This window comes from Sceloporus undulatus, chromosome 1 (genome assembly GCF_019175285.1).
Source record: "Sceloporus undulatus isolate JIND9_A2432 ecotype Alabama chromosome 1, SceUnd_v1.1, whole genome shotgun sequence".
Lineage (NCBI taxonomy): Eukaryota > Metazoa > Chordata > Lepidosauria > Squamata > Phrynosomatidae > Sceloporus > Sceloporus undulatus.
This window is the reverse complement of record NC_056522.1, coordinates 304,368,568-304,394,698: the sequence shown is the minus strand read 5'-3', so window position 1 is coordinate 304,394,698 and position 26,131 is coordinate 304,368,568. Positions and strand designations below refer to the sequence as shown.

Genomic DNA, 26,131 nt, shown 5'->3' with positions numbered 1-26,131 from the left:
ACCAGGAAGGAGCTCCAAAACGGAGCTCCTTCTGGGGTTGCAGAAAGGGCGCCCTAGGCGCCCTGCCGCAACCCCAATACGTCACAACCACGCCACCTCGTTTGGAGGCGGCGCGGTCGTGACGTATTGATTGCGGTGGCCGTGTGGAACGGCCGCTGCCATTTTGTGCGCGCACAGCGCGCACTAGGGTTAGGGCAGTGTGGAAGCACCGCCCCGCCTTAACCCTAGTACGTGCTCTGCGCGTACTTTTAAGCCCGTCTGTAACGGGCCTTAGTTTCTCTGTCATTGCTTCTTACCTTCCCCCTTTGTCCTCAGCTTACTTCCATTGCTGGAAATTTATTTCAAAGAGCAAAAGTATTTTGCACTCTATTGCAAACAGTGGGAGAGAAGAGGAGAAGTTGGAATCTGGCCCTTCTTTGTAGATTCAGGAAAAAGCAAACTTCTACAGCCTCTCCTAGCTTGTGTGTTATTCCTCATTTTGCCATCTTGACCATACTTTGATGTGACTTGGCCATATGTGTCTTAATTTTCATCTATGAAATGTTGGCAGGTATGGTAGTTCAAAAACACGTAGAGGACTCCACACCCTGCATGATTGGACTAGAAACTTCATCAGTCAATGAAAGAGTGGCTGACAGCTCAGTACCACCACACTTCTTGTGACTCTTTCCACATTATCTTTTGGCTGCATTTCAAATCAGGGACAAAGAACACAAACTAGTTAAGAGCCCTGAGTCAGCTTATGTTGTTTCAGAAATCTCAAGATAAACTCACATAAAGCAGAACACTGCCTGTTCCATTAACCTGTATCCTTTCCCTAAATTGACAGTACTTCTGATTACATCTTATGACCAAGCACTTTCTGCATCCTCTTCTTTTCCTGAGGAACAGAAAGGCTAGCTATAAAGAAGAGCAAAATAGGCTGTGGATGAATCATCTGTGCTAAGAAGAGCATAATTGTCAGATGCCTGCTTCATAATAACTGTGTTGAAAGCCCCCTTTGAAGCCGAGGAAGAACTTCCCAGATGGCCACTGTTCTTTTGCTGCCTTCCCACTCTTCTAAGTTGTGAGGATGACCTGCTATACATTAGACAAGTGAGACTCACAAGAAGCTGTTGCAGTGTGAAGTGCCAGCCAAAAAATAAATAAATTCAGGATGCCAGCCAAAAGATGCAGAAACTGGGGAGCATCCAACAGAATCCACAGAAGAAACCAGAAAAGCCTGCCATATTTCAGCCTATTCTTAAAGCTTTCCTTGTGGGCTATTTAGAATCTCTTGTAAATGGTTTGAGAGGATCTGGAGAAGAAATATTGGAAATTTGATTCTAAATAGCCCTCTGAAGAAAGTCTTAAGAGCACATATAGGCCTGAACTTTTGTATTAAATAACCATCTTTTAAACATTTTGAGGCAGCTAGCCAACAAGGCTCCTTCCCAGGATATCCATCCAGGGAGGGAGGGAGGGGTATTGTGGGATTTTATTATATTGTACTGTATGGATTTTATTGATGTAAACTGCCTTGATCTTGCTGGAGAGGCTGGGTAGAAATCACTGTTGTTATTGTTGTTGTTGTTATCCTACCATAGCTATTCAGTTTTCTATTTCTTTATCTGCCCCCACAGCAAAGGAACTAATTATATAGTTCAGTAACTTGGAATTTACAATTGACAAGGGGGTTAGGCAAAGGTGCATTTTATCACTCTATCTTTAACATGTATGCTGAAATTAGGAGCTGATTACATTGACAAAAACCCCAACTGCACCCCAACAGGATGCAGCCAGGTTGCAAGATACAAGTGGGAATTATTGCACATACTTCGCTGCTGATTCCATTGGATGAGTGCAGCCCGGCTGCAGCCTGGATCCCAGGCACACTTCGGAGACTGCTTTTCAAAGCCGAGAGCTTTCTGACTTTGAAAAGTGGCCTCTGAGGCATGCCTGGAACCCAGGATGCAACCGGGTTGCACTTGGTGATGAATTATGTGCGATAATTCCTACCTGCATCCTGCAAGCCAGCTGCATCCCGTTGGGGTGCAGTCAGATTTTTTCTCCATGTGATAAGCTTCTTAGACTCAGAAGAAGGAGGATTGAAAATTGTAAGAAACAACATCAGCATGCAGTTGACACCTACTACTAGCAGAAGACAGCAAAGATTTGGAAAGGTTATTGAAGAAAGTCGAGGCAGAAAGTGCAAAGGCAGGTTTACAGTTGAACATTAAGAAAACAAAAATAATGACCACAGACGACCTACATAAACTCAAAATTAGACAATGAGGAAAATGAAATAGTCAAAGATTTCTTGTACCTTTGATCAAACATTTCTCAGAATGAAACCTGCAATCAAGAGATAAGAAGTAGACTAGGAATGGGAAGGCAGCCATGAAAGAGCTAGAGAAGATCCTAAAGAATAAAGATATACAACTGAGTACTACAGTTAAAATCATTGCCTCTTCAATTTCATGTGGCAGAACACTGAGCATAATAATAAAGGTAGTTTCTATCTTTCTGCAGTGCAGTATTCAGGGCAGTGAGTGGTTTTGCAATGCATTTGTTATATAAACTCTGATATTTGATTGCAGAGCAATTTGTTCAAGGCCTCTCTCTTCAACAGCACTCTTTTCACTTAACCGAGGGGGAAATTGTTTTGTCCTTCAGTCCACATGCCATCAGCACAAGCACTTCAGGATCCTATGTTTGGTGTTAGGGTTCATAATAGCTGCCACAGAGAACCCAAGTCTCCCTGCTTCTCACCTTGTCAGGAATGCTAGGTTTCAGTTAATAGGAAAAAGCAGAATCTTTGGGATCAGTTCACACCTGGCTTTCCAAACTAAGGTTCTGGAAATATTTGAATTTCAGTAGCAAAATATATGTACATAACATATATAAAGAAATAAATGGAATCTGAGTCTAACACTGATTTACTATTTTAATTATGAAGGTATTTTTCTTGAAAAAGATAGTTCCTTAAAATCAGAATCTACCTACCCCCACCCATAAAGATACAACAAGCCATAAAACAGAATTATATCCAGTTTCTTAAGGCCAGCTGGAACAAATAGTTTTCTACTGTTGTACAAAACCAGCAGAAAGAGGTTGGCAGGAAGATCCCATGGAAGGGAGCCTGGTAGCATCAACATTGCAACAGGGAAGATTGCACTCCCTGTGAAAGCAAATGGAGACTCCTAGATGGACTCTAAAGGTGGACCACATTCAAAGAGCCTTATCACACTGAGGGTTTTGCAGCTCTGTTCCAACGCGACTGCGGGTCCAACCATGCAGATTCACGTTAAAACGTGATGTATTCTCTCCCTTGATTGCTTTCTATGGGAGGTTGTTCTGAGGCGCTTCTCATATAAAATTTAGAAAAAAAGCCTTTTGCGAAGTGCATGCTGCGAGCAAGCAAATGAAAGGGAAAGTACCACAAGCAGACACATATTCTATCTATATATGCATCTACCAGTAGCAAAAAGCATGCGCATAGTCTGTCAAAAATAAAAAAATAAAATAAAATAAAAAGAGAGAGAGAGAAAGCTGTCTGTGAAAATGGAGGCTTACTTCATTCTCTGCCCTCCCTCTGACCTGCCCTGAATTGACCCTTTCTCCAACTCCTTCCTCCTCCACCTTCTACTCCCCCGTTACCCCGATTCTTCCCTTGGCACCCCCCAGCTCTATTCGTCAACCCGATTGCCCTTGGCACCCATCCTCCGGATCCTGCCTTCTCCTCCTCCTCCTCCTGATGCTGCCCTCCATGACCCCCTTTCCCCCGGCTTCATCCTCCTCCTCCTCTTACATCACCCCAATGAAAGGGAGGCATGTTCCGCCCTTTGCTCTCCCTCTCACCTATATCCCTCCCCTGAACTTTCCCCGATCATGATTGGGGCCAAGTTCATATTCGCCCGACCTGTTTTTTTTTTAAAGACACAGCTTTTACTCCGCTTCCAAAAGACCCTTGCCAAGGGGCATTTGCCCCGGAACAGGTATGCAAAACTCAAATTCGCTTGTGGGAGATTTGGAGTGAATATGAACTTCACATGCATAATTCGGTTCCCGATCCAGGGTAAAAGGTAGTCTGTATGGTCCCTAGATCAGTCAAGATCTGGTGCCTTCGGGGTATTTAGGCATGGAATTGGAAAGCCCTACAAATAGGAAATACTATCAAAGAGAGGACTGCCCATTACTAGCTTTTCAAATAGAGGACCATCTGGTTATCCTTGTGCTTTTTCAGGCTTTCAATTTTGTTTTGTTTTTAAATAGCCTTTGAATGAAATGGGCTTGGAAATTTGCAATGCTAATAGGTGACATATTTTGGTAATGGTCACATTTTCCATATTGCAAGCTGCTGTTTAAAATACAGAGGGGCATTTGCCCCTGGTCAGTTAGCAGTCCTATATGTATGGTAATCTTACTATTTTCTTCCCTTGTATCTGCACCAGCCAATTCACTAATGGCAATCAGTCTAGATGGGTCCAATCCCTGATTTGGGTGTGAAATGTCTGGATGACATACAGTCAATTCAGCACCAAGCCTGTAGTATACCATCCTTAACATGGATTTTAAAGTGACCTTTCTTGCAAAATGTTCTGAAAAGATCTAGATCTTTTACAAGGTGTCCCATTGTGCAGCTCTCCATACTGCCGCTGGCTCAAGTTGTTCTCTCTGAGGTAAGGACAAGGTGACCATCCATGTGAACATGTTCCCAAACACAAAATATTTTTGACATGTAGTATGATCCTCTGCATGTTTACTTGAACTCAGTGACCTCAAAGGAAGCAACTGGCAGAGGGAGGCACAGTGGGACACATGTACAAACAGCTGCCTGGCATTGCTGTGGAGTGCTCAGGTAATGGGGGGACTTTGGGGCAGCTTTGGGACCAGAATACTCCAGGCTGTTCCTTTGGAGACATGATCATAAATGCAAAACTGTTCTATATGAAAAGTAACAGCATAAAAGAGTATAGTAGGAGTTTGTTGAAAGGAGACAAGCAAGAGAGGGGGTGGCAATGGTTTTCCTTAGAAAAAAGTTATATACGTAGAATTGCATAAAGGCTGCTTTTCAATCACAGATATTTTACCAGTGCTTTGTACCTAATCATATGTTTTTATTTTCCCCTTTGTTTAGAAAATAGGCCACCACCAAAAGGTGGTGGTTCTTCTTGGTAATGTAAGAGGATTTAACCTAGGTCACATTTCTAAAAAGACATGACTCATTGTATGGCAGCAGTCATGTAATTTGCTGTTTTAGTTACACTGACATTTCCAAGCCCCTTATTTTTCTTCTTGTCTTTTCTTTTCTCCTCTTTTTAAAAAAATGCTGAGTCAGCAATACAATTCCCGAGAACCCTGAGTCCTAGCTTCACTCTGCACAAGCCAATTTATGGCTTTGGGTTTTTGAGGTTTTTTAAAAAAGCATTATCTGGCCTGATGTGGCACTGGTTTATGTGTGGGGTTTATTTCCTGGAAGATGCAAGGCCTCCTGATTCTCCATCGACCATGGTTATAAATGCCTGAATCAGAGGTGCTTCAGAAGGTCTCTTTCATCCTTTAGGTATAGAATTAGAAGATATATTTCTAACATCCCATACTTCCTTGGATAACAAATATAACTGGCAAGGATTAAAATTCCTAGAATTTATATTCCAGCATAATCTATTTACTTGGCATGGGAGCCTTGTGGATGTAACAAGAGGGTATTATACTTATCTAAGCAATCGAGGTGGCAGTGTTATCGACCACATACTAGTCTCACCTTTGTTGTTCCCCCTAGTAAATTCCTTTACAATCCTGGAATGCACACAAAGTGATCACCTCCCTTTGATAGCATCCTTGCAACCAACTCTTGAACAGGCAGAATTAAATAAAACAGCAAATCTAACAGGGGAACTCTTAGGGGAAAGGAGGCTGAAGTGGTCTATTAGGCTGAGTAGCAATATACAAGAGAATTTAAACAGCAATTTTCTGTCAAGTATCAGCCAGCTTTTCTGTGATAAATCTACAAATCATATAGATCTCTATCAACAAATTGTGACAGAACTCAGACCGTGTTTAATAACAGATAAAATTTTTCAGCCTTCTGAATATGGATGGTTTGATACAGAATGCAGGGCAGCTAAAAAAGACCTGGCCAAAAAGATAAGAGAATCTTGCAAAAACCCATCTAGTAAGAACACGGAAAATTTAACTAATTTTAGGCTGAAATATAAAAGTCTTTTAAAAGCCAAGAAAGCTGATTATACAAAATCACAGTGGCAGGATTTGGAACTTGCGGTAATAGAACGGAAAGAAGACAAATTTTGGGAAATTGTTACTCACGGCTTTAAAAAAGCAAAGAATATACAGGAAGCCTCAGTCACTGCCCCTGCATGGATTAAATATTTCTCCAACATTTTTCACTCTCATTCCAGCTCTTCTGAAGCAGTTTGGATGGATAAAGATTCTTCTAATCTCCCTGAGTGGCAACCAATCACAGCCGATGAGATAAAATGTTTAATCGCTTCATTGAAACCCAAGAAAGCTCCAGGAGAAGATATGCTTCCTTCAGAACTTTTCAAAGAATATGCTGAATGGTGGTCTCCCATCCTTGCCAATCTATTTACTACAATAAACAATTCAGGACAAATGCCACATGGATGGAAGATGAGCATTGTTTTCCCAATCCATAAGAAAGGAGACAGGAATAATCCACAAAACTAGCGACCAATCAGCTTACTTGACATTACTTCAAAGCTATATGCTCAACTCTTGCTTTGCAAGTTAACGGACTGGCTACAAAATAAACAAGTCATATATGAAGAACAGGCAGGATTCAGAAGTGGATACAGCACTACAGATCAGTGTTTTACATTAAGCCATATTGTAAGGAAGTATACCAAGGAAAATAAGAAACAAGTCTGTGTAGCTTTCATTGATCTTACAGCTGCTTTTGATTCTATTAACAGAAATAGATTATGGGGAAAGCTATGCAGTTTAGGGATTGATATCGGACTTTTAAGATTGATACGAGAACTATATAGTCATACAGAAATGAGGGTTAGAATTGGTTTAAATGGTTCCCTGACAGAAGTCTTAAAAACAACCCAAGGAGTGAAACAGGGATGCCTTCTGGTACCGACCCTCTTTAACATCTATATGAATAATCTGGTATCTTTCTTATCTTCAGCTGATTCTCCCTCCCCAGTTATCAAGAACAGAAAGATCTTCATTCTGATGTATGCAGATGATTTAGTGCTCATTTCCCTATCTCGTTTAGATCTCAGAAATCTGTTGAATGCTTTCAGTGTCTATTGCCATCAAGAACACTTGTCAATAAACTACTCCAAGGTTTTTGGCAGAAACTCTCCAAAGCACAAATGGATCCTAGATCCTAGACTTTATGGTGCAGAAATATGGGGATCAGATATCAACACTGGCAAAGCCTTGGAAATATTACAAAACAAATTTCTCCGAAACTCTGCACATTACCAACTGGAACTCCTGCACCTTTTTTGCGCACTGTATTTGGCTGCCCCTCAGTTAAAACAAGAATAGATTTTACACAGATAAGATATTTTAAACATATTACTATCTTACCAACTAATTGTCTCCCAGCTTTGTGTTACTTGGAAATGTGCGACAACCAGTTCTGGAAATCAAGTTTTCAAATTCTTTTACAAAAATATAACTTTTCTGAGTTGAATGCTGTTATTGGCATGGATAAGAGGCAATTAAGAGAATTCCTTTTTTGGACTGATTCAAGAAAAGATCTGCAGTCAATTAGGACCTCATAATTTTCCTTTTGGTTCTCCTTTTTGAAGACTGAACACTTTAGAGCCAGATATTTGACTAAACTCAAGTCGCCGACTTTGAGAATTGCCTTCACTGAGCTACGACTTCAGGTAATGCCTACTGCGGTTCTAGATGGACGCTACAACAAGGTGCCTTTTGAGAACAGACTATGCATCTGCAGTCAGCCTCTGGTGGAGGATATTGTTCATTACTTGTTAATTTGTCCATTGTACAGTGACCCTAGAAAGAAATATTTAACACCCTTGTTGACAAACAAAAGTGGGAGCTCTACTGTTGATTTGGTCCAATTCCATTTGAGTGACACCAGCGACTGTGTAACACATAGAGTGGCGCTTTTGCCATGGCTGCAAAAAAGATTAGAAACAGAGAGTTAAATAAAATTGCCATAAATTGCCAGGGAGACGCCAAGTATTAATTAGTTCTTATGATTATATCATATTTGTTTACTAATATCCAGGAAAGATGTCTCTTTTTCCATTTTGTCCTTTTTAACAGTTAACTATTTTTAACTGCACATTAAATGTTGGGACATTTTTTGTCCTTTGTATTCTGTACCTTTTGTTTTAAATGTTAAATGTTTTATGCTTTTTGATAAGCTCATTTTGTCATGGCCTTTGGCTAGTACAATAAACATTAACTTGACTTGACTTGGTTATAAAACACCAACCCATTTGATTGCTAATACTGTATTATGGACTAGATTTGCTACCACCTCATTGAGCTTCTACAGCTCTCTATCCTCAACACCCTACTATGCAGACACCAATAGATAATCATGACTACAGCTTTTTCCACATTACATTACACCGTATATATTCATCTATAAGTCTAAGACATTATGCCCAAAAATTGACCCCAAAATCTCAGGTCGACTTATTTACGGGGTCACTATGGTAATGTGATAGCAGCTCTTTCAGATTTCCCCATGCTTTTTCTTTCTCTCTTGAGCCAAGCAAAAAGTGACCTGGGTGACTGATTGATACTGCTGTTTGTTTAAGAGACCCTCCCCTGCCCACACACCTCATTGTCTGGGGAGTGAAAGTTGAAATGAAAGCTAAAACACTGATGCAAAAAGCCTCAATGAGAGTCACTCTTGCTGCATGCACACACATACACACACACTGAAGGAACCTCCAAGTTTTACCCTCGACCTATCCATGAGTCATGGCAAAATCCATAATTTTGATCCTAAAACCTGCCCTCGACTTATACATGAGGTCGACTTATAGTCATGTATATGCGGTATATGGTCTCTCTCCCACTCTCTCTGTGTGCATGTGTTTGTGTGTATGCCATTTCTATATATGCTATTTCTGTTCCTGATCTTAACATATTCAATATGCTATGTTAAAAGAGTTAATATTTATCTCCATGCTCTGATAAACATCCCCTGCTGTTCTGTGAATATTTAAATGCTGCCGGAAGCACAAGAGCAAAGCGTGGTGTTTCCCTTTCCACTGGGTCAGCTAGCAAACTGGTTATGACCATTGTTAGAAGCAGAATGTTCCCACACACAAAATATTTTTGACATGTAGTATGATCCTCTGCATGTTTATTTGAACTCAGTGAGCCTTGATTTCCATTTGGATTTACCTGTGGGCAAATGTATATCTCTCACGAATAGTCAAAATGCAAGGTTGGCATTATGCACCTGAGACAAAGGACCAGAAACGTCAAGAACATAGCACTCTAGGCTAGTCAAGTAAGTCCTGGTGCCTGAAAATCTCCTCTTTCCTGGCAATAGCACACATGCACATGTCAAATCAAGCAGCTAATAATTTGTTGCCCTTTCATGATACTCAAAAAACAGACACATAACAAATTAAGCAGCTAATATTTTGTTGTCCTTTCATGATACTCAAAATCTGTACTGAGTCTAGCAGAAGAACCATTCCAGCACTGAGGATTCACACATATAGTCAGCCAAGGACAAACTGATGGAATCTAAACAAGGTACAATATCTGTCTTGGGCTCTCCATGTACACTATTAAAATAAGAATTCTGTACTTCCCATGAACTATTGTAAAGACTAATTGAGGTAAAGACTGCCAAGGACTTGGCAGACTACGGTTGCTATATAGAGCTATTACTCAAATGAAACCATCTCGAATAGGAGTGAAGCTGCTACTTGCAATAAAACATCAAGTCATTTACAATTGTTTACAGGCTTTTAAAAATATTAACAGTGTGATTTCTTATCACTTAATGGCTGAAATTCTATTGTTAGTCCATTCAGGAACTGATAAAATAGTTTTACCCTGGTTGAGACTAACCAACAGGATGTTGGCCAATGTCACCAGAACTGTGCTGAAAAATAGTTTATAAAAGCAGTGCTCTAGTGTTTTGTATTGAATTAATTGAAAACGCAAGTTCTTTTCCATTTCTCCCCCTGCCCCAGCATGAACTGAATGGGCCTGATGCTGATTTTAAAGAAAACAAGATTTTCTTTTTATGACTCCTTCTTGCATAGGAACTGTCTCCCTCCCTGATCTCCAAAAATATTTGCAAAGAGGAGGCTGAGTTATTTCCTGGAATTAGGGAATGTTTTAGTCTGTCTGCTTTAAACCCAGTTCATCTTTAATCCCATGGGAGAAAACTACCTTTCTTGGGAAGGAAGTGAGAATGGGAATGGAGGGGAAGAAAGGAACAGAAAGCACAGCATGTTTGCAAAATGACTCTTGAGTTACTGAAAACAACTCAAAGTATATTATTTATTTGCTTATTAGTGTTGATCTTGTGTCTTGGCAAGTGTACCTCCAAAAATGCTATATAGTCCTCAATTAACCATTTGGAATGACCCAAAGTGGTTATACAGGAACAACAAGCATGCTTACAAATTCTACAATTCTGCAGCTTTCTATAAACTTTAACGTGCATAAGCATATCTTGATTATCAGGATGCATGTCTCCTAGAGTTCAGCTTTTGACAGCTAGTCCCGCAAGGAGGAGTTACTCTTGTTGTTGTTTTTTTAAAAAATGGATGACATATGTCATCTCAAAAGTCAGGAAATGGGTAAAAAGGGGATCAAATAGTAGACAGCTGATTTGTCATATCAAACTCTCTAATCTAGAAGCTTGTATCATTTACACATGAGCAACAAATCTGGTTTACTGGCAAGCGGGAAAAAGCAAGAGATGAAGCCAGCAACAGTTTGGCTTCTTGAACCATGGTGTGCAGTTTCATGAACACGAACTTCTTGCAAGGGATGGGTTATACCTCACAGAAGTGGACAGGAATGTTTTTGCTAGGAGTCTGAAAAATCTCATCAGGAGGGCTTTAAACTGGAGTTTGTAATACAATGGAAATCAGAAATCCATACCAGACTTAAGAAAGAAGATTTTGGTAAATTTAGGGAAATATTGGGGGTAATACTATCCTCACATATACTTGAAAAGGGAGTTCATGATGGATTGGCATTTCTTAAAAGTGAAATACTGAAGGCACAATTTCAAACAGTTCCAATGAAGAAGAAAAATAGAAGGTGTCCAAAGAAACCAGGATGGATGTCTAAAGGACTTTTAAATGAGATAAGATTTAAAAGAGACATGTACACTGAATGGAAATGGGGGGGGGGGATCACCATAGCAGAACAAACAAATAGCATGCATGTGATAAAAATTATTTGTAAAAAATAACCAACATATGTAGGGAGAAATTCAGAAAAGATAACACACAGAATGAGCTCAGGCTGACTAGAGAGGAACAATAAAAAGGATGTTTTGGTTATGTCCATAGCAAAAGGAAGATAAAAAAATGGTAGGGCCATTGCATGGAGGAAATGGCAAAATGTTAATAGGTTACAGAGAAAGGGAAGAACTACTCAACACCTTATTTGCTTCATTCTTTTCTGAAAAGGAGAATAATGCTTAGCATGGGGGAAATGGAGCAGATGAGCCACAGTAGTGAAAATGCCACACAGAATGAGATAGAAGTAGTAGTAATATTTATTTATTTATTTCCCACCTCTCCTCAAGGCTCGAGGAATACTCCATGTTAAAATACAAAACATAATTTAAAACATATAAACTGGCAGTCCAAACAATTACTGCCCAGGCAGCCTGAAATCAATACCAGAAAAGATTCTAGATCAGATTATTAAACAGATGGTCTGTAAGCACTTAGAAAGGAACACCATAATCATCAAATGTTAGCATGGGTTTCTCAAATTCTGTCTTTTTTCCGATAGAGTTACAAGCTTGGTAGATGAAAGGAATGCTGTAGATGTAGTGTATCTTGATTTCAATATAACTTTTGACAAGGTCCTCCATGACAGTCTTGCCAAAAAGTTAGTAAAATTTGGGCTAGACAATGCAAATGTTAGGTGGGTTTTTAGTTCGCTGATTGACTGAACCCAAAAGGTGCTCAACAATGGCTCCTTTCCATCCTGGAGAGAAGTGACCAGTGGGGTGCCACAGAGTTCTGTCCTGGGCCCAGTGCTATTCAGCATCTTCATCAATTTGGATGATGGAATAGAGGGCATGCTTATGAAATTGGCAGATGACAATAAATTAAGAGGGGTAGTTATAGAATCATAATCATAGAATCACAGTTGGAAGAGACCACAAGGGCCATCCAGTCCAACCCCCTTCCATGCAGGAAATCCAAATCAAAGCATCCCCAACAGATGGCCATCCAGCCTCTGCTTAAAGACCTCCAAGGAAGGAGGCTATATCACCCTCCGAGGGAGTGCGTTCCACTGTTGAACAGCCCTTACTGTCAGGAAGTTCCTCCTAATGTTGAGGTGGAATCTCTTTTCCTGTAGCTTGCATCCATTGCTCTGGGTCCTGTTGGGGCATGTAAAATCAGAATTCAGCATGCAACATGCAGAAGACATATGCTTGGAACAGGAATGCCACAGAAAGGTCTCTTCTGTGAAGCTCTGTGCAGGCTGCAGAGAAAATTTCCTCCCACGCAAAAGCTTCTGGCTATACAAAAACTGCTGGACTGCTGAGCACTCACAAAGAGGTTTTTAATCTTGGTTCCAATATATACAACAGACGGTCAAAATGCTTCGCCAGACTCTTATTTACAACCATCACCACACTCAGCACTCAGCTTACTCACTTATATGTATTTCCCCTCCTGGGGTTTGAGTCTATCCCACTACTGGTACATCACCCAGTTTCCTATCACCTGACAGCTGTGACTTTCCAGAATTGAAGCTTGCTGGTTTCACCTCCTGCCCCTCTGTCATCAGCTTCTTATGACTCAGGATTCTCCAAATGTTGAGTCATCATGTCTGCAACCTGAACTCAGGTTACCTTGTCACCTTTGTCTCAGTTTCAGGCCATAGCCACATCTATGACATTTTCTGCCCAGAGTACACTGTACTCTGACAGGGGTAGCCGATACCCCAGAGGACAGGATCAGAATTCAAAATGACCATAATAGATTAGAGAGCTGGGCCAGTTCTAGACTACCATACTCTTCCCTATAAAATCCCAAACAGAAGAAGTGCAATACATTTTACAAAACATTTACATATTTACCCAGTGTACCTATACTAAAGAGCCTCAGTATGGTATAGTGGTAATCTTGGGCAAGTCATACACTCTCAGCCCCAGAAAACCCTGTGATAGGGTTGTCTTAAGGTCAGCATAAGTTGGAAACCACTTGAAGGAACACAATTACCACAACCTATAGCCCTCATGGTGCAGTGGTTAATACCAGTACTATAGTCACTCACTCACAAACCACAAAGTTGTGAGTTCAATCACAGCCAGGGGCTCAGGGTCGACTCAGCCTATCATATTTCCGAGGTCACTAAAATGAGTACATGGCTTGTTGGCAGCAATTAGCTTACAGTTGTAAACCGCTTAGAGACTGCTTAGTGTGGTATGAAGCGGTATATAAATGAAGCTGCTATTGCTATTGCTATTGCTATACTACATAAAATGCCTAATCAGATTAATTTATGAAGTTGTTTCTCCTAATAGTTTACAGAGTGTACTGTTGAGAAGAATCTCTGTTTCTCAATCTTTCACCAGCATTCAGTGTTAATATTACTCATGACTTGGGATAAAGTGAATACTTTCTCATAGGTGCCATATCCAGTAAAATGAACATCTCAGAGAACAGGAAGGCAGGTAGGCACTGGAGTGATTATTTTTTTAATGGGTACTAATTCAGGAATAGATATCTGCCTCAGCCACTGGTGAAATGGCTTTGACAACCCAGTTGCTGGATTAAATGGTACAATCGATGCAACTTTGTGTCCTGCATCTTCTTATTTATGTATGTCTCACTTTGCATTCAGAACTAGGGAAGGAGGTTAAGATGGGCAAAGTGATTTCAAAGAGTAGTGAAGGCCTTTCCAGGCATTTTATTGAACAGCATGACCCCTCTTTCTTGTTTACTGTATTTGCACAGAGCTAAAGTGTCTTACTTAAGGGAACGCATTTCTCTTTGGACCAAATAATAACTTGTAACAGTGTTGTACAGTACTTGTAACAATTGCTTGTAAGCAATTGCTGGTAAAAGGCAATTTCCACAAAACAACTTGTACCAATTGCTGGTAGAATGCAATTTCCACAAGAAAGGTCATTGTAATTTGAATGATGGATTGGATAATTGCTATAGGACTGCTAATGAACAGCTGCACAACTGCTCCATGTCTCCCCATCAGACGCACATACACCCCAGTGTTTTGTTTTGTTTTTAGGTGCTACCTTAAAAGCTATACTGCTTTTCCAGTTAGGTGCATGAATTTTATTTATCTCTTAGAAATAAGAAGCATTTGGCAAACACCATCAAGGCACGTTTATTATTTAGGATCATAAATTCTGTAATCCCTTTCTAAATTCAGAGGCAGAGAAGGCAGCAGAGGATATAATCTCTCATTCTCCAATACTGGAGTGGACATTTCAGTTTATTTTGGCTTTTATTAAGTAGTGAATCAAGCTGTATCTGCATGTGGATGGATCCTTGCATTTGGATAGGAGATTTCCTTTCATATTTCCCTTTGATATTTCAAAGGACACTTTTATGGAACTCTTGTTCTCATTTATTAAGTACAGCACTATGGAACTCCTTCCTATGTAAAGTCCACAAAGCTGTGAAATAACAGACTAGGGGGCCATTCAGACTACCTTTTGAACCGAATTGTAACCCAGATTAAAAGTCGGAAGTTCCCATTGGCACCAGTTTAAACACATCAGAATTAGGGTCTTTCACACTCGATAAAAGGCAAATATACAAGCAGCTCTCTCTCTCTCTCTCTCTCTCTCTCTCTTTTTTGTAATTTTATTTTTGACAGATTATGTGAATGCTTGTTCTACAGGTTGATACATATTGATAGAGTGTGTCTGCTTGTGCTACATTTCCTTTCATTTGCTTGTTGCCGGCACGGCACATCACTTTGCAAGTGGCATTTTAAAAACTTATTTTGTGTGTGTGTGTGACAGAATATGTGAATGCTAGTGTTTCCTTTTAAATTTGGCAAATTGATACAGTGTGTGAATGCTTTTGCTACATATGTGTATGTGTATGTAAGGCATTCTGGGGTGGCAATTGGAGGGAAAGCAAAGAAAGAGGATGCAGAGATGGCATTCTGAGGTGAGGTATTATCATTATTGTGACAGGAAGAGACTGGCATGGGGGGGGGGGCGGGAGGCAAGGGCTTCGGAAGTGGCATTGGGCTTGAAGGGAAGGGAAGGGGTTCCAAAGAGGAGGAAATGCTGGGCTGGAAGCGAAGGGGAAGCTAGAGGCTGGCATGTGGAAACCCATGACTTTGAGGGAGTCACACTCTCTCAGCCTCAGGGGAAAGCAATGGCAAATTTCCTTGGAAGCAATCTTGCCAAGAAAACCCCAGGATGGGGTCGTTTTAGGGTTGCCATAATATGTAATGACCCAAATACACACAACACACACACACCTGGAGTTTTTAAATTTGACAAGTGACAGAATATGTGCATATGCCGCCAGTTTTTTTTAAAAGGAGGGGGGAAAGCACCCATTTGGTTGCCAATGGCTGTAGGATATGTCACCTTTGATGAAAGAGGAAGGGAATTTGATTGACAACAAAGGAGGCTCCATTTTAAAGCGGTACTGCAAATGTGAACTTCAGAGGGGCAAATTGCATCAATCAAGGTAAAGGGTAGTACGAACTTCCTTCCAAGCAGATTCAGTATGGGGCAACCGGATCTGCCCAGTTCTATCCAGAGCAAATGAGCGAGTGGGAATGGGGCCTCAGAACTCTGGTTGATTTTGCTCTGCTGTAAACAGGGTTAGGGAGGAGGTGCTGCAGGAGTTACTACAATGTACCTTTAAAATTTTAAAATATATATTTTTAAATATTTTGGCTGGGATATTGTCCTATTGCTTCTCCATAGGCCTTAGCAAAAATATCAAGGTAAAACTTGGGAGGTTATTTTAAAAAGCAATCTCTCAAATTTGTTTTGTGTCGATTTAACCATACTGATGAAACTAACCCACCAAGTACAACAAACGCAGTCTCTGTGTTCAGAGGTGGAAAATGAGTTCCTACCAGGAAACAAACTTCCTAGGGGGATATAACTTGGAAACTATCAGAATGTCTTCATTCTGAAAGAGCATAGAGGAATACTGTGCAATCCTTCTGCACTGCATTGCTAATGTTTTGTGGCTATCTGGAAAACTTCTTGGGCCATAGGATCACAAACAACTCCCCATAACAACTTTTAATAGCTTCATGCAGAGGAAAGTGAAAGTAGTTGAAGTATATTCATCATAGTGTGGTAATAATGGGGAAAGACCTTCCAAATGTCCACCTTGTTCTGCAGGTGATTTAAATGCATGGAGTAGACGCTGGGAAAAATTAACTCTCTAGGTGATTTAAGAGAAGATTTAATACCAGGGCACTGTAATCCCTCGTTTTATTTTACATGTCTTTAAATAGCTATATCCTATTCAACAACAATCTCATTTTTATCCTAAAGAGGTGCTGTCATGGAATAATATTATATATGTTCTAATATCCTCTCTCCCTGGGTGTGATCAGTTCCTGGCCAAATTTCTCTGCTGAATTCTTGGAAATAAAAAGCAAGTGTAAATTCCCTTCCCACAGAGGATGTCACCCACTCACCCCCCACCCCTGTGTTCCTGCCTGCTGCCTGGCAGTGCTGCCTTTCCCCCTCAATCTCTGTTGGCATCCAAGGCTAGTGGTGTTCAGGCAGTGAAAACCAGGCAAATAAATAACCTCCTTTTGATGTCTGTTTGCCAAGCAGAATGCAAAGCAAAAGAGAGGGAATGCAGAAATAGCTTCCTGAGCACACTTCTTATATAAAGCATAGAAATTTCTACCCAGGCTTTCACGGATCTGCAGAGCCACATTGCTTCAGGCACCTGGAAAGATGCAGTCATTTGAAGCCATCTCTAGTTTGGAAGCTGCTGCAGAGTTACACTACTGTGCTTAAAGCTATGGCGAAAGGGGCAATCTGAAATTTCCAAGCGTCACTGAAAAACGCATAAACAACGCATGGGTTTTCTAAAGCAAAGTGGTGTTGGAAATGCACAACAAGATTTGTACATGATTAATTTTGAAAGACCTTTGAAATTAAACTATTTACATTCACGCTGGAGGATTAGTATTTTACGTCAGCTAATAGCTGTGCTCTCTAGTGTACAGTTTATGTATGTGTCTCTATACTTGTGTGCAACTCAGTGTTGAGTACACTTTGTTTTTATTTTGAGGAGGGAAACCAGACTTCTTCATAGGATACCATTTCTGAATTTTGGGGAAATTTTTTTTAATGATTCTAAGTTTCATTCCATTCCAGTCCATGTCAGATTACCATAAATCTGGCAAGACTAAGAGCCCTCCTCCCGACTACCATCTTGAGGGGGAGAGACGAGGCCTGGCCTGGCAAGACTAAGAGCCCTCCCCCGACCAGCCGCTCTTGGGGGAGAGCCGTGGCCGGGGCTAGAACGACTAAGCCCCCTCCCCCTGACCACCATCTTAAGGGGGAGAGACGAGGCCTGGCCTGGAAAGACTAAGAGCCCTCCCCTGACCACCATCTTGAGGGGGAGAGACGAGGCCAGGCCTAGAAAGACTAAGAGCCCTCCCCCAACCACCATCTTGAGGGGGAGAGAGGCCTTGCAATTTTTTTGTATTGTATTGCAAGTTTTACTGTACACCGCTATGATCATTGCGGAATAGCGGTCTATAAATAAAACTTATTATTATTATTATTATAAAACTTCTACGCCTGGTGACCTCTTTAAGATTTGGACTTTTTTTGAACTGGAAAAACACATTTGGGGCATCTGTAGTCTAAACACTGTGCTCTTCAATGTTGAGTGGCTGCATTTCTTCCCTTATGCAGAGGCCCCAGGACTTCCTACAAGATACCTCTTTTTCAAACTGCAGTATATAGTGCCTTCCCACTTTTGGTACATTCCCCCTCTGTAGCTTCATACCTTCCATAGCCCTATATTCAACTTCATCAAGGCCTTTTATTCCCACCACCTATTTATCCTCCTAGTTCCAACTTTCTTTCTCCCCAGACTCTTGAGTTTTACAAGGGGGCAAAATCCAGCCTGGTGTTAGCACACTGAAATCCCCGTTAGCAGAATTCATTCAGATATCCCCTTGGAAGGATCAATCCCACGATGAGCAATAGGTTTCTAGAGAGGTGTAGAAACCCTTCCCCTGAATGTCCCTGCCTCACTAATAAAGCACCATGAAACTAGTGTTGAACTTTGAGCAGCACATCTGAATACAGGCAGGTTAAGAGAGCTGAGCGCAACGTTTTGCTGACAGAAGTCTTTAAAGACAAAATGTGGGGTGTGTGTCTTCTGTGTACCCATACAGGCAAGCAAAATAACTCAGTAGTAGCCTGAAGTTAGAGAAACCTGGAACAGCCGTTCTTAAAAAGCCTCAGCGCTTGACCATTGACCACTTTAACACATGACAAGGTTTAAAATTAAAAACAGCACCAAGTCCATATGCCTGGTCCTGACAAGGAGCTGGGGCCAGAGGTCCAGGTTATCTTCATATTCAGAGGAAAGAGATTATTTCTCCTGTAAAAGAGCATCTGTTAGTTTTCTACTCTAAACCTTGATGTCTTCTACAGTAAACAGCCTCATTATATCAAGCCTCAGCATTTAAGGATGGTTTGAAATATCAAAATGGAAGAGAGAAACCAAGCATTAAGAGACCATGGACCATAAACCGATCAGAACTTCAGTCCTGCTATTGGGAAGTTAAAGACTTTTGGGTAAGAATAATAACATTTTGGAGTTAGGTGGGATCTTTAGAGGTCATCTAGTCCATTTTTTAAACATCTTTGAGAGCACTATATTTTTAAAAACCCCTGCTCTTAAACAGACTTTTAATGTATACCGTTGCAGCCTATTTCAAAAGAATCTGGTTTCCTCCCCAAATCCTCTCCCTGCCTTTTACTCCAAAGCAGTTTCTCTGCAATGCCTCCTCCAAGGATTTTCAAATCCTGTACAATTATATCACTTGCAACACCAACCACTCCGAGGGCCTTGTGCAAATATAACAGCTTTATTTCTCTCTCTTTCGTGTCAATAATCGCAGACACTCCGGTAGAAACATATTAAATTAATGCAGTCAGAAGTTTAAATGCAAAAATAAATATAAAGTCAGCAGCTGATCGCAGCCATAAAACATCTCGAGATATGTATGTGTGTGTGTGTGTATATATATATATTTCCCCCCTTAACAGTTAGAAAAAGATGTGCATTTCCCCCCCTTCATTTTCTACAAGGGAAAAAGAAAAGAGAGACCCAAAATATAGCCAAGGTAGAAACATACATACAAGCGCTTCCCTTTTAAACATGATCTTGGACTGGAGCACATTTGCACTGAACTTTTTGAAGCAGTCTTTCTCTTTTTAATTAAGAAAAAAGAAGTAGTGAACTGTCTTTTCCAAGTCTGTAAGGATTAGGGATAGAAAAGGGGAGTCCAATGGCCATTGGTTGGAAAGGGGGGGGGATCCAAAGACCTTCTCAACCAGTCTTTCCCCAAACAATCCCTTCAAGTTTTAATATATATATATATATATATTTCTATATTTTGTCCCCATGAAGTTCTTCATCTCCGCCAGCTTCATTCTGCAGCACAGCGCCTTGTGAGAAGAGCCAAGGGCGAGGAAGAGGGAGGCAAGAGCAGGGGGACTAGCTGTCCTCCTTTTCCAGGACACATCCTCCATTCCAGCCTTCTGTCCGGGAGGAGCCAGGTTGGCCGGGCGTCCTCCTTTTCCAGGGAGACGTCGTCCTCCATGGCAGCCTCCCTTCCAGGAGGGAATGTGCCAAAGTGTCCTCCAATTTTTTGAGCAGGAGACATGAACTGACATTTCTAGGAGTGGTTTTGGAGCTTTTCTTGGGTCCTATCATCCTTTGTTATGGTGCCTTGTCCCACTTCTGTGGCCAGGACACTTGGTCGCCCTGTCCCTTCTAGTTTCTGCGTGTGTGTGTGTCGTCCCACGAAGTCCTTCCTCTCTGGCGCTGCTCTCCTCCTGCAGCTGGCTCCCTTCTGCGGGACCTTCTTGTGGGGGAAGCCAAAGGCGGCGAGTCCCCCTCCCTCTCTCCTCCTCCTCCTCTGAAGGTGTGTCTGTGTTTTGGGGGGGATCCGCGGAGGCCCCTCAGAGGGCCGAGGAGTCCGAGTCGGAGGAGTCGAGGCTGTTACGGAGATGCCGGCTGGAGCCGGTGCTTGCGCTGCCGCTGCTGCTGCTGCTGCCGCCTGGGAAGGTCTGCTTCTTGCCCTTGTTCTTCTTGTTCTTCTTCTCGGAGTCGGAGGCGTGGAGGCTGAGGTTCTGGGTGCTGCGGCGGAGGCACTCGAGGGACTGGAGGAAGGAGCGGCGGGCCTTCTCCTCCTCCATCGGGGAGACGCCTTCCTCCTCGACCACCTCCTGGATCTCGTCGAAGGTCACCGGCTGCGTCTTGAAGCGGGACTGGCCCCGGGGCCGCCGGTGGGCCTTCCTCCCTTGGCCCCAGGAGCAGGAGGAAGAGGGCCGGGGGAAGCCCTCCTGGGAGGAGGAGGAAGAGGAGGAGAGGCAGTGGCAGACCAGCTGCGCCGGAGCAGGCATCACCGCCTGGTAGCTGGAGCAGATGCCCAGGAGATGCTCCCCGCCCTTGGAGGCTGCTGCGGCTGCTGCCATCCTCCTCCTCCTCTTCTTCCTCCCGGGAGAGAGAGAGAGAGAGAGAGAGAGAGCCCTCGCCCGGGATGCAGGGGCTGCTGCTGCTCTAGAGGCTCTCCGAAAGCCAGGAGGACCAGAGGGGCTCCTTTCCTGGAGCTCTCCACTGGCGCGCAATTACGCACAGCCTGGCCCTGGGCAGAAGATGGAGAGCCAGGCAGACTCCGGCGCTGCTCTGCTCTGCTCTTCTCTCCTCCGCTCCAAGGGCTCTCTCTGGAGCTCAGGGATCCCCTCCAGCCCTTATATACCCCCCCCCTCCTCCTCCTCCTCCTCCTCCGGATGAGAGCCAGGCCGAGCCTTGAAAGGCAGCGGGAAGACGCCTCTCTTCCGACTGACTGACTGACGTCCTCCTTCTCCTCCTCCTCCTCCTCTGCTGCCCCCAAGCAGCCATCCCACTCCCTGGCTGGGGCTGGGAGGAGGGTCCAGAGGCACAGCCCCCAGGGAGAGGCCCAAGGAAGGAAGCCCTTGGCAGCAGGAGCTGGCCTAGGCCAAAGAGTGGGAACCAGGGACAGACAGATCTCTCTCTCTGTGTGTGTATAGCACCTTGAAGACTGACTGAAAGAAAGAAGTTGGCAGCAGGGGCTTTCCTAGGCTAAAGGCTGCCTTCTTAGTGGAAACCAGGGGGATGATATGAGACTGATCTTCGGGTACATATAGCATCTGAGGAAGTAGACTTTAGTCTAGGAAAACTCCTGCTGCCAACTTCTTTCTTTCAATCAGTCTCCAAGGTGCTACAAGATCTCCCTACATAGGGTTAGTAGGACTGTATTATTCTTACTAAAATCACAACTCCCCCCCCCCCCCCATCCCCGAGTGAATTGCCATCCTCACATACCTATGGCAGATACTGCATATCTCTGTGCCTGGCTTCCACTCTACTAACCACATCTGAGGAACCAGACTGAAGTCTATGAAAGCTGATGCTGCCACCTTCTTTCTTTCAGGGAGTCTCCAAGATGCCACAAGATCTCTCTACAGACTGGTCCCTCTGGAGGAAAGAGGAAGGAGAGCAGGAGGAAAGTGTCAATGCTCTGCCTCCACCTACATTGTGTCTTTTTTGTCTTTTACAATTATTTTCACTTTTTAAATTATTGTAACACTTCTTGAGTTCCCTTCTGGGAGAAAGGCAGGATAGAAATCCTCGAAATACAATACAATACAATACAATACATGTGGAGGGTTTCCTATCAGGCTGCGTCCACAATACATTGTAGTTCATTCACCAGAGTCTCACAAAACTACAGTTTCCAAAACTTCCTAGCACTGAACCAGGGCAGGGAAAGCAGACCCACACTGCCTACTGCCACAAAAATGGTAGTTTTGTGAGACATTGTCAAGACAGCTCTGGTGCCACAACAAATGGCAGTTCCCACAATTCCACAGCATTGCGCCACAGCAGTTAAAGCAATGTCAAACTGGATTATTTGTGCAGTGCAGATGGAGCCATGACAGTCCCTGCTTGATCTATAGTGGTGCTATTTGAAACTGGAGGGAAAGAGAGAGGAGAAAAGATGAGAGGAGATGACCTTTTAGATAGATCAGAGGAGAAAAATAATCGAGGGAAAAGAGGGCTTCACTTGCCTCCCCCTCTTCTCCTCAGGGTTCAAAGCATCTCCCTTGTGCAGCTATTTGGGATCTTAAAATGGGGAGAACCCTGCAGGTCCTTCAACTGAAGAACACATGTGTTTAAGCCATGAGAAATCCCATGACACATGTAGTTGCTCCCTACTCACCCACCTCAATATCAATTAGTGGCTCCCAATTTGTGTTTGTGGCTACTCAGAGAGTATCTTTTGGAACCTATAATTCCTCCCTCTTAACTCCCAGGAAGGCCCTAAGGTGGTTCTGTTGCATCAGTCTAAAACACACTGCAGAAATAATCCAGTTTGAGACTGCTTCTTCTAAAACTGGCCCTATGACACAGAGATGGATCATACAGAACAAAGGCATTTAATAACCAACAGCTAGCGTTTCCTCCCAGACTATTGCTCTGGTCATGTGATGCAGTGGTTTGTGTTGGACTATAACTCTGGAGACCAGGGTTCAAATCCCCACTTAGCCATGGAAACTGCCAGAACTAGTTGAACTCCCCCCCCCCCAACTCAGTGATGAACTGCTTTAACTGCCTTGGCTCAATGCTGGGGAATCCTGGGAATTGTCTTTTTGTGAGACATTTAGCCTTCTCTGTCATAGAGAGCTCTGGTGTCCCAATGAACTACAATTCCCAGAATTCCCTAGCATTGAGCAAGGGCAGTCAAAGAAGTCTCACACTGGATTATTTCTGCAGGATGTTTTGGACATGAACACTGCAGAGATAACCCGGCTTGATACTGCTTTCACTCCCATGGCTCAAGGCTGTGGGATTCTGGGAAGGATAGTTGGTTGAGCCGTGGCAGTGAAAGAGGTGTCAGACTGGATTATTTCTGCAGTAGGGCTGGTCCAAAACACCCTGCAGAATGAGTTTCACTGACTGTGGCATGGCATCTAATTGCTATGCACAGTATTACTTTTCTATGAAGTGGGGGGCTCATCAAGGATCACAGCAAAGAATGAGGGACTGTACAAGTGGTAGAAAGCTGAATTTGTGGCTCAAGATGAGTTTCATTATCTGGGCCAAGGCATAGCTACAATATCATAGTTATACTCCATCTCCTAATCTGACCCCTGAAACCCACCTTAAAAGCCAGTTAGCTAACCCAAGCAACAGAGATCTGGGGCGCTGGTGAGTGGGGCATTGAAGGATGGCATGACCAGTCCCCTCCCTTGAGTAAGTGATGGTGTGACAAAGAATTGCAGCATCACACCACAGCCATCTCTATTTCTGCTCCTTGGACACTATTGCTTGCTGGTGAGAGACATCATCCTGCAGTGCTGCTCTCACTAACCATTGGGAGGAATGACTGGATTTTAAGGGGAGTTTCAGGGGCATTTACAATTGTTCTAATGATACCATGATTGTACATGTGATTAGGAAACAATTATGTGGCCAGATGTTTTTTATTATGGCATCATAACTGAATAAAAGGATGTGAGCCATAATGTCTTCCTGTTGTGTGCCTTTGGGTTGTTTCCAATTTATGACAACTCTCAGCCATCCTAAATCCCAGTTTTGGGGGGAAAGGGTGGGATAAAAATAAATATAATAATAATAATAGTAACTCTAAAGTGATGCTATTACAGGGTTTTCTTGGCAAGATTTGTTCAGAGGGGGATTGCCTTTGCCTTCCTCTATGGCTGAGAGAAGAGTCAGCCAGTGGGTTTCCATGGCTAAGTGTGGATTTGAACCCTGGTCTCCAAAGTCTTAGTCTGATGTTTTTAACCACTACATTACGCTAGCTCCATAATGTCTTATAAAAGAATATACAAAAACTGTAGAGAGCAGTGGCAATCTTAAGGAATGCACAAAGCCACAGTAGGTATAATATCTTTATAGGGACCAAGTAAAGGGTCAGAATATTCTGAGTAAAGCTTTGGTGTTCTCTAGAACTCTTCTTCACATAATAGGAAAATATTCATGAAATTCACTGGTTGCCCGCATTCCTGGATAGATGGTATGGAAAGAGCTCTCTGAGGGGATGCCCTACAGGAAGATGCTTCTATGAAGGATAGCTTTGGAAGATGTCCAGGCATCTCATTCCTCATAAGATCCTGCTGTACCAAGTGCCCCTAAATGTGTACTCAGGAGATGAACAGGAATCGAAAAACCACTCTGCTTATCATGGGTGCATTTAAGACCATTATACAGAAGAATCCCAGTGTTCTTGTTACTTGCATTTTGTTATTGTAAATATAATTTAAAATTACAATAGGATATAATAGTTTATGGCGTTTCTGTTAGTATAAACGGATGAAAGCTACATAAGCACAACACAGAACTAGGCAAGAAATGTGTGTCTATGTGGCTTTAAGTCACCTGTTGGCTTATGAGGAATATTTCATAGGATTTTTCAGGTAAAGAATACATAAGAAAAACACATTTAAAAATATACCTGAATTAGTTTTTCAAATAAAAATGTTTGGAACAATGTGTAAGTGTCTATTCCTCTTTCCTCACTCAAAGACATCTAGCTTCTAAAATATAAAGCACCTGTTTTAATTACTTAAAAAATAAGCAGAGGAAAAGGCAATTTTGTGATTGGTCTAGAACTAGTCTAAACTAATATATTGCACCGGTCCCATTTTTTTTTATAAATTCTTTCATATAACTCAAAGTCATTGAGCTGTGCCTGAGGTTAACATATCATCTGCCTAATTTCCTGGTTCTTTGTGAAATCATATTCCAAATGTGTGGAATTATAATGAAAAGATGATGGGGACGGGGGAAAGAATATTACAGTAATTTGGCAATGATAACCTCTCTGTGAATGCCTATGCTACTCCCACTGAAATGCCAGCTACGTGATACTTGTCTGGTATTTATAGAGACTACTATTAAAAAAGAGTGATGAAGAAAGCCTTCCTCATGCTAGAAGGACCATACTAGAATAGCATCCATACACTTGATTTTTGTCTCTCTGTGTATATGTATGCGCCTTCAAGTCACCTGTTGACGTATGGTGACCCAATTAATTTCATAGGGTTTTCCTAGTCAAGGAATATATAGAAATGTTTTTGCCATTTCCTTGCCTTGAAATATAGCTTACAGTACCTGGTATTCATTGGTGGTCTTCCATCCAAGTACTAAACAGGGCTGACCAGCTTAGCTTCCAAGAACAGGCATGATCTGGTACTATAAGATATTTAAGCCCTCTTTCATATATCTGTTTTATACAGCTGTATATGTCATTGAAAATATATTGACATTAACAATTAGATTAACAATTCCATTGCTATTTTATCAAGTTCACCTTCTTATTCATTCACCTTTATATACCTACCAGCTACTCAGAGGATGCTAAATGAAAAGGTGTGCAGATCTTAATCAGAGTACAGATAGCTAATTGTGAGGGCAATTTGCCTGCGGCATCTGTCACCCCATGGATCATCTAGGTTGATTTGGCTGATGTGGCTGGTTGGGTGGATGTCCCTTTCCTCTCACTGGTCCATGTGTGTCCCTCCCGAAGCTGTGCACTCAGTGGAAGAGGATAGCCATCCCAGATAGAAAGAGTGTACCATTCTTAGAACAAGGACTACAAAGTATTGCTAAATCAAAACACTACAATCTAGAGACCTGTTACTCTTGGGCTTTGTCTACATTGGTGATTTATC

At 42.2% G+C, this 26,131-nt stretch overlaps 1 protein-coding gene and 1 long non-coding RNA gene across 2 annotated transcripts in view; one reads left to right on the top strand and one right to left on the bottom strand.

The window, feature by feature from the left end:
• Positions 1–17,666, top strand: part of LOC121916012 — a 29,063-nt gene extending 11,397 nt beyond the window's left edge. The window contains exon 3 of the long non-coding RNA XR_006100789.1: positions 17,540–17,666. This is a non-coding gene — a long non-coding RNA (uncharacterized LOC121916012). The remainder of the gene's footprint in view (positions 1–17,539) is intronic.
• A 1,585-nt stretch (positions 17,667–19,251) lies between these two features.
• C1H11orf96 (chromosome 1 C11orf96 homolog) lies at positions 19,252–21,123 on the bottom strand. Its single transcript, XM_042478930.1, has one exon. The coding sequence runs from the start codon at positions 20,885–20,887 to the stop codon at positions 20,372–20,374; it is 516 nt and encodes a 171-aa protein (XP_042334864.1). The 5' UTR covers positions 20,888–21,123; the 3' UTR covers positions 19,252–20,371.
• Between the last annotated feature and the right edge of the window lie 5,008 nt (positions 21,124–26,131).